The sequence below is a fragment of the Anthonomus grandis genome, chromosome 10, assembly GCF_022605725.1.
Source record: "Anthonomus grandis grandis chromosome 10, icAntGran1.3, whole genome shotgun sequence".
NCBI lineage: Eukaryota > Metazoa > Arthropoda > Insecta > Coleoptera > Curculionidae > Anthonomus > Anthonomus grandis.
Genome location: NC_065555.1, coordinates 3,452,633 through 3,460,867, shown reverse-complemented (window position 1 = coordinate 3,460,867; position 8,235 = coordinate 3,452,633). Strand labels below are relative to the sequence as shown.

At 29.8% G+C, this 8,235-nt stretch overlaps 1 protein-coding gene across 2 annotated transcripts; it reads right to left on the bottom strand.

The window, feature by feature from the left end:
• On the bottom strand, nucleotides 1-8,235 carry LOC126741016 (uncharacterized). Of its 2 annotated transcripts, none has more exons than XM_050447272.1 (5): nucleotides 6,385-8,235; nucleotides 6,139-6,328; nucleotides 1,566-1,634; nucleotides 307-539; nucleotides 1-253 (listed from the first exon to the last, which is right to left on the bottom strand). In XM_050447272.1, exons 1-5 carry the CDS (start codon nucleotides 6,505-6,507, stop codon nucleotides 50-52), a joined length of 819 nt encoding a protein of 272 aa, XP_050303229.1. In that variant the 5' UTR covers nucleotides 6,508-8,235; the 3' UTR covers nucleotides 1-49. The 2 variants fall into 2 exon arrangements, with proteins under 2 accessions (XP_050303229.1, XP_050303230.1); XM_050447273.1 differs by having other exon boundaries at nucleotides 1,581-1,634; nucleotides 6,385-8,234.

The window sequence follows — 8,235 nt, the reverse complement described above, 5'->3', positions numbered from 1 at the left end:
TTCTAAAAAACCCTATTTATTAATCAATAACTTAGTCCCAAAACCCAACTCAGCAACACGACCCCTTTTTATAACGATTAACCGGTTTAACGTAACGATTGGACGGGTACACCCCATCTATAACCAACGATCTCCTCTTCCTCCCGTTTATGGTTCCCAACTGTAAAAGAACGGGATTCTTGGCGGCCGCCGCAGCCACCCCCAGGATCGCCAACCCGGCAAGGGGTAGTAGCAGTTTCTTCAAGGCCAACCCCTGTAAATGTTCCACTTATAAACCCCGCCTCTAAATTTGTTCACCCCGTTTACCTTGAAATTGTCCACTCCCTGATGATAGTGGTATTCCTCTCCACTGTTTGCTTGGGGGTGGTAATACGGTCCCCGTTCCTCGTCATATTCGTAAGGGGGGCCCCTGGGGGGTCCGTAAGTTGGTCCGTATTTATGGTCGTACCCTGCTCCGTAGTGGTACGGTCTGCCTCCGAGGTAACCTCCGCCAGTGGGGTTGTACGCCAGATCTGATTCGTACGGAGGACCCCTAACGTCTAGAGATCAAAAATTAATTTATCGGTTTATGATGAAAGCTACGGGGATCTTTATTTGACTTTCAAGACTGACGTGGTCCTCTGTATACTATAGCTGTCTTTCATACACTTGCGCAAACACGACTAGCATTGGACGAACTCTAGCATTTGTGCTACGATATATGAAGCTGTTTTTGTCACACTCGTTGTAAAAGATGTCCCTCCTAGTTCCACGCATTCGTTTTATGTAAGAGGCTAAGAATATTTCAAAAAAACACGAGAAAGGAATCTGCTCATTATATTCCTTATTAAATTCCTATAAAAGAACGTTTATAGAATATTGTTAGACAGTTTTCGGAACCATTAAAAAGTATCAACGGTAACCACTAATTGACATGTATGACGTTTTAAGTGTCATTTCTCCGCTATCTTATGGATGATAGATATAGCCATAAGCATAGGGAAACGCATGCGCATTAATATTATTTACATTCTGTGTTGGATAAATTATTGTTTTAGTTAAAATTGCCATAGATATTGGCTCGGTTTATACTATTAAGAGGTGCATCAATTATTCCTAATAACACGGCATTATCTAAGTCACTGTCAGAGCTGGTGGATTCTAGGGCTGCAAAGTCCTCAATCATATTGTAACTTTAGGTACTTTTCAATTTTGAAATAACGCTACCTAATTAAATTAGATATAATATTGTACATCAACTGTTAATTAAACATCAAAAAATGAGGTTAGAAAATTTACAGATAGAGATACAGCTTTTTGCTATCCTTAAAGGTTACCGGTAAACGTCTCACCTATAAACAGCGGCTAAAATAACGTTTACGTTTATGTTAAGCGTTAAAACATATGCATCTTCGAGAACTGTCTATTAGAATTTAAATGATCGGACGGCACTGAAATGTGCTCAGATTCGGACCACACCCGGAGTCAAGTGCCGTGTCAGCTTGACGGGAGATTTAAACGTAAAGTTTGGCGGGAAGTTTGAATTTTTTGGCGCTGAAAAAAAAGGTTACCTTTTTGTAATTTACCTAAGTTTGGCTTACCGTGGCTGTCTGGAACGTATGGATATCCGCCAGGGCGAGACGGTTCGTAACCTCCTAAAACAGTACACAAAGAAATAATAAAATCTGATTAGAAGGAAATAATTGTTGGACGTTATTACAGGTTTTACGAGAACGTTAATATTTTGAAAATTGTTGGTTTTGGTGTCATTTGAAAGTTGATGAGTTTCTTTATCAAAAAGGTCCTTACAAGCTTCCTTGAAAATACAACCCCTTTGGAGATAATGAGTAGTTTTTCAATTGATTTAAACAAATCTCGATTATGTCAAAGGGTTTGCTAAAATCAAAATATCTGGAAAACTTGTTCACCGATTTTATTGATTTTAGTTTCATATGAAAGTCGTTGAGTTTCTTGACCAAAAAGGTCCTTACAAGCTTCCTTAAAAATACAACCCCTTGTCTATTACTTGTTAAGTTATCAATTTTTTTATAAAAACAGTCCGAAAATTATGTTAATTCAACTTTAAAAGTTCATAAAAAACTCAAATCAAGATCAATTTACTTAAAACTTCTTGTGACTATAAAATGATCTATGGCCAATCGATGAGAGAAGACTGCAAGTTAATTGGTCTATTACTTGTTAAGTTATCAATTTTTTTATAAAAACAGTCCGAAAATTATTTTAATTCAACTTTAAAAGTTCATAAAAAATTCAAATTAAGATCAATTTACTTGAAGCTTCTTGTAACTATAAAGAGAATTATCGCGAATCAATAAGAGAAGATTGTAAGTTAATTGGTCTATTACTTGTTAAGTTATCAATTTTTTTATAAAAACAGTCCGAAAATTATTTTAATTCAACTTTAAAAATTCATAAAAAATTGAAATCAAGATCAATTTACTTGAAACTTCTTGTGACTATAAAGAGATCTATTGCCAATCGATTAGAGAAGATTGTAAGTTAATTGGTCTATTACTTGTTAAGTTATCAATTTTTTTTACAAAAAAAGTCCGAAAATTATGTTAATTTAATTTTAAAAAATCATAAAAAGTTTAAATCAAGATCAATTTACTTGAAACTTCTTGTGACTATAAAGAGATCTATGGCCAATCGATGAGAGAAGATTGCAAGTTAATTGGTCTATTACTTGTTAAGTTATCAATTTTTTTATAAAAACAGTCTGAAAATTATGTTAATTCAACTTTAAAAATTCATAAAAAATTTAAATCAAGATCAATTTACTTGAAGCTTCTTGTGACTATTAAGAGATCTATTGCCAATCGATGAGAGAAGATTGCAAGTTAATTGGTCTATTACTTGTTAAGTTATCAATTTTTTTATAAAAACAGTCCGAAAATTATGTTAATTGAACTTTGAAGGTTCATAAAAAATTCAAATCAAGATCAATTTACTTGAAACTTCTTGTGACTATAAAGAGATCTATTGCCAATCGATGAGAGAAGATTGCATGTTAATTGGTCTATTACTTGTTAAGTTATCAATTTTTTTATAAAAACAGTCCGAAAATTATGTTAATTCTACTTTAAAAGTTCATAAAAAATTCAAATCAAGATCAATTTACTTGAAACTTCTTGTGACTATAAAGAGATCTATTGCCAATTGACGAGAGAAGATTGCAAGTTAATTGGTCCATTACTTGTTAAATTATCATTTTTTTTATAAAAACAGACCAAAAATTATTTTAACCAACTTTAAAAATTCATAAAAAATTTAAATCAAGATCAATTTACTTGAAACTTCTTGCGACTATTAACAGATCTATGGCCAATCGATTAGAGAAGATTGCAAGTTAATTGGTCTATTACTTGTTAAGTTATCAATTTTTTTACAAAAACAGTCCGAAAATTATTTTAACCAACATTAAAAATTCATAAAAAATTTAAATCATGATCAATTTACTTGAAGCTTCTTGTGACTATTAAAGAGATCTATTGCCAATCGATTGGAGAAGATTGCAAGTTAATTGGTCCATTACTTGTTAAGTTATCAATTTTTTTATAAAAACAATCCGAAAATTATGTTAATTCAACTTTAAAAGTTCATAAAAAATTCAAATCAAGATTAATTTACTTGAAACTTCTTGCGACTATAAAAAAATCTATTGCCAATCGATGAGAGAAGATTGCAAGTTAATTGGTCCATTACTTGTTAAGTTATCAATTTTTTTACAAAAACAGTCCGAAAATTATTTTAATTCAACTTTAAAAGTTCATAAAAAATTTAAATCAAGATCAATTTACTTGAAGCTTCTTGTGACTATAAAGAGATCTATTGCCAATCGATGAGAGAAGATTGTAAGTTAATTGGTCTATTACTTGTTAAGTTATCAATTTTTTTGTAAAAACAGTCCGAAAATTATGTTAATTCAAATTTAAAAGTTCATAAAAAATTCAAATCAAGATCAATTTACTTGAAACTTCTTGTGACTATAAAGAGATCTATTGCCTATTGATTAGAGAAGATTGCAAGTTAATTGGTCTATTACTTGTTAAGTTATCAATTTTTTTATAAAAACAGTCCCAAAAATTATGTTAATTTAACTTTAAAATTCATAAAAAATTTAAATCAAGATCAATTTACTTGAAACTTCTTGTAACTATTAAGAGATCGATTGCCAATCGACTAGAGAAGATTGCAAGTTAATTGGTCTATTACTTGTTAAGTTATGAATTTTTTTACAAAAACAGTCCGAAAATTATGTTAATTTAATTTTAAAAATTCATAAAAAGTTTAAATCAAGATCAATTTACTTGAAACTTCTTGCGACTATTAACAGATCTATGGCCAATCGATTAGAGAAGATTGCAAGTTAATTGGTCTATTACTTGTTAAGTTATCAATTTTTTTATATAAACAGTCCGAAAATTATGTTAATTCAACTTTAAAAGTTCATAAAAAAAATTAAATCAAGATCAATTTACTTGAAGCTTTTTGTGACTATAAAGAGATCTATTGCCAATCGATGAGAGAAGATTGCAAGTTAATTGGTCTATTACTTGTTAAGTTATCAATTTTTTTACAAAAACAGTCCGAAAATTATTTTAACCAACATTAAAAATTCATAAAAAATTTAAATCATGATCAATTTACTTGAAGCTTCTTGTGACTATTAAAGAGATCTATTGCCAATCGATTGGAGAAGATTGCAAGTTAATTGGTCCATTACTTGTTAAGTTATCAATTTTTTTATAAAAACAATCCGAAAATTATGTTAATTCAACTTTAAAAGTTCATAAAAAATTCAAATCAAGATTAATTTACTTGAAACTTCTTGCGACTATAAAAAAATCTATTGCCAATCGATGAGAGAAGATTGCAAGTTAATTGGTCCATTACTTGTTAAGTTATCAATTTTTTTACAAAAACAGTCCGAAAATTATTTTAATTCAACTTTAAAAGTTCATAAAAAATTTAAATCAAGATCAATTTACTTGAAGCTTCTTGTGACTATAAAGAGATCTATTGCCAATCGATGAGAGAAGATTGTAAGTTAATTGGTCTATTACTTGTTAAGTTATCAATTTTTTTGTAAAAACAGTCCGAAAATTATGTTAATTCAAATTTAAAAGTTCATAAAAAATTCAAATCAAGATCAATTTACTTGAAACTTCTTGTGACTATAAAGAGATCTATTGCCTATTGATTAGAGAAGATTGCAAGTTAATTGGTCTATTACTTGTTAAGTTATCAATTTTTTTATAAAAACAGTCCCAAAAATTATGTTAATTTAACTTTAAAATTCATAAAAAATTTAAATCAAGATCAATTTACTTGAAACTTCTTGTAACTATTAAGAGATCGATTGCCAATCGACTAGAGAAGATTGCAAGTTAATTGGTCTATTACTTGTTAAGTTATGAATTTTTTTACAAAAACAGTCCGAAAATTATGTTAATTTAATTTTAAAAATTCATAAAAAGTTTAAATCAAGATCAATTTACTTGAAACTTCTTGTGACTATAAAGACATCTATTGCCAATCGATGAGAGAAGATTGCAAGTTAATTGGTCTATTACTTGTTAAGTTATCAATTTTTTTATAAAAACAGTCCGAAAATTATTTTAATTCAACTTTAAAAATTCATAAAAAATTCAAATCAAGAGCAATTTATTTGAAACTTCTTGCAATCATAAAGAAGGCCATTGATAATCGATGCAGGAAGGTTATGAGTTAATTGGTCAACTATTTTTTGCAAAAATCCTGTTTTTTATTAACACACCCTTAGCCCCCCGCCCACCCCAAACACCTTTTCCAGTAAGAAATTTTTATGCAAAATATTATTTTAAACCAACTTTACACATTCATAAGAAGTTCAAAACAAGAGCCTTATGTCAAAGGGTTTACTAAAATCCAAATATTTTGAAAACTCTTGTACCGATTTTATTGATTTTAGTTTCATAGGAAAGCTCATAAGTTTCTTCACCAAAAAGGTCTTTATAATTTTTCTTGTAAATATAACTCATTTGGAGTCATTAAATAATTTACCAATGGATCACAAAAATCTTGACACTGTCAAAAGCTTCACAAAAATCAAAATCTTCTAACAAGTTTCTTGACCCAAACGGTTATATCGCTTACCTCCGAACCCGGACGACCCATATCCACTACCCCCAAACTGTCTGTTATTAGTTCCCTTGTGCAGAATTCCCCTTTTTAACTTTAACGGAGCATCATCGTTATCTTCAGCAAAAACTATTTTATTTTCAACCCCGTTGCCGGTTTCACCCGTCAGGGTACGATTTTCTCCTCTCGACTCCGTTATAGATTTCTAAAAGCAAACCCTTACTTTTCGACAATTTTCTTTCCTTTCTAAGTCCCACTTACCGGTTCATTTTTTGGTAAGTTAGTAGATTCTAATCCTTTCCAATCGTTCTCACCACAGTCAGAATCTTTTGCAATTTGAAGCAGTACCAAGAGCACCATCAGAACCGTTTTTCGTTGCATCATCGTATGTATACAATCGCGAACAAAATGGCACTTTTTTCAAACAAAACGACCATTTATATGACCTGGATGTGCAAATATTTTTATTGTTATAAATAATCATTTTTGTCGCTTATTTCTTCGGCTCAGTGTCGTCCCGGTTTCACTATTATACTTGTTTAACGAGCCATATACTGCCAAGGATCATTTTTTTGCTTCTCTTCTTTCGATAATTCGTAAATTGTTTCGCGTTAGGACCTTTCATAATTAAATTACTCTTAAGGTGTAACATTAAAAAAAAACACACATTATCATACATAGAATGTAAATATTTTTTAAAATTATTTCCTAAACGAGTACAAATAATAACATACCCAGGTATAATAGTCGACAGCACAAATTGTATTAACATATATTTATTAACTATAACAGGGTTTTTGCGTAAGGACAACATAATAAGGTAACTTGAGAGTTTTATGTATAAGGAACTAAATAATAGAGTATTAATCGATTTGCAGCGAAGACAAAGCGTGAAAGATCAATTTTCTGCTTGGGGAATGATCGGGTTTATCACTTACTTTGCCTAACATCTAAGTAACGTCCAGAGAATTTGCCTTAAAAAGTACATATTACGTATTTAATATATAAGCAATAAACGAAAGCCTGGAAAGTAAGATTCATATAAATAAAAATAATCTGATTTGTACTAATAAAGTGTGTGCACAGAAACGAGATGGCAAGACATAAAATCACAACTATATAAGTAATACAGGGTGTTCGGAGGAACATTTTAAGCCGAACATGTATAGGTCGCGCTTTTTTCCAATAAATACCTAAGTTTTACACTTTAAACGTTAATACATCGCAAGTTACGATTGATATCTAGGTTTTAAAGTTTATTTTGTTGTGTCTAAAGTATGTTATGTTGTCAAGCATCTGTGTTAACCGAGAGAAAAAAAAGATATATTGAAAAACGAGAAATAATTGTAGAGTTATAGTGTGTATAGAGTGTTGTATAAATAACATGCTTTTTGTAGCCGATTTGCTCTTTAGGGTGGGTTTAGTCTCTATTTAGTTTTACATCTACTCTGATAACTTTAAATCGAGTCCTTTTACTACTATTCAACTAACTAAATTGTTCAAAGAATACGTGTACAAATTTTCATAATTGTATCTGGTCAACTTTTTAAGTTATCGTCATTTTCTCAAATTTTATGAGAAAAAAATGTTTTTTTTTTCAAAAATATTTTTTTTCTCAAAATTTTGTACAAATTTTGAAAAACGCTGAAATAGGTATCCAACCAAATTGTCCAGAGAATATGTGTACAAATTTTTAAAATTGTATTTGTTCAACTTTTTGAGTTATCGTCATTTTCTCAAATTTTATGAGAAAAAATGTTTTTTTTTCCAAAAATATTTTTTTTCTCAAAATTTTGTACAAATTTTGAAAAACGCTGAAATAGGTATCCAACCAAATTGTCCAGAGAATATGTGTACAAATTTTTAAAATTGTATTTGTTCAACTTTTTGAGTTATCGTCATTTTCTCAAATTTTATGAGAAAAAATGTTTTTTTTTCCAAAAATATTTTTTTTCTGAAAATTTTGTACAAATTTTGAAAAACGCTGAAATAGGTGTCCAACCAAATTGTCCAGAGAATATGTGTACAAATTTTCAAAATTGTATTTGGTCAACTTTTTGAGTTATCGTCATTTTCTCAAATTTTATGAGAAAAAAATGTTTTTTTTTTCCA

What these genes read in the sequence shown, in the direction of transcription:
- LOC126741016 (XM_050447272.1), bottom strand. Translation starts at nt 6,507, where the DNA reads ATGATGCAACGAAAAACGGTTCTGATGGTGCTCTTGGTACTGCTTCAA. An exon ending in ACTTACCAAAAAATGAACCG is followed by an intron (nt 6,329 to 6,384) that starts GTAAGTGGGACT and finishes GTTTGCTTTTAG; the next exon opens with AAATCTATAACGGAGTCGAG. An exon ending in CCACGGTAAGCCAAACTTAG is followed by an intron (nt 540 to 1,565) that starts GTAAATTACAAA and finishes TTTGATCTCTAG; the next exon opens with ACGTTAGGGGTCCTCCGTAC.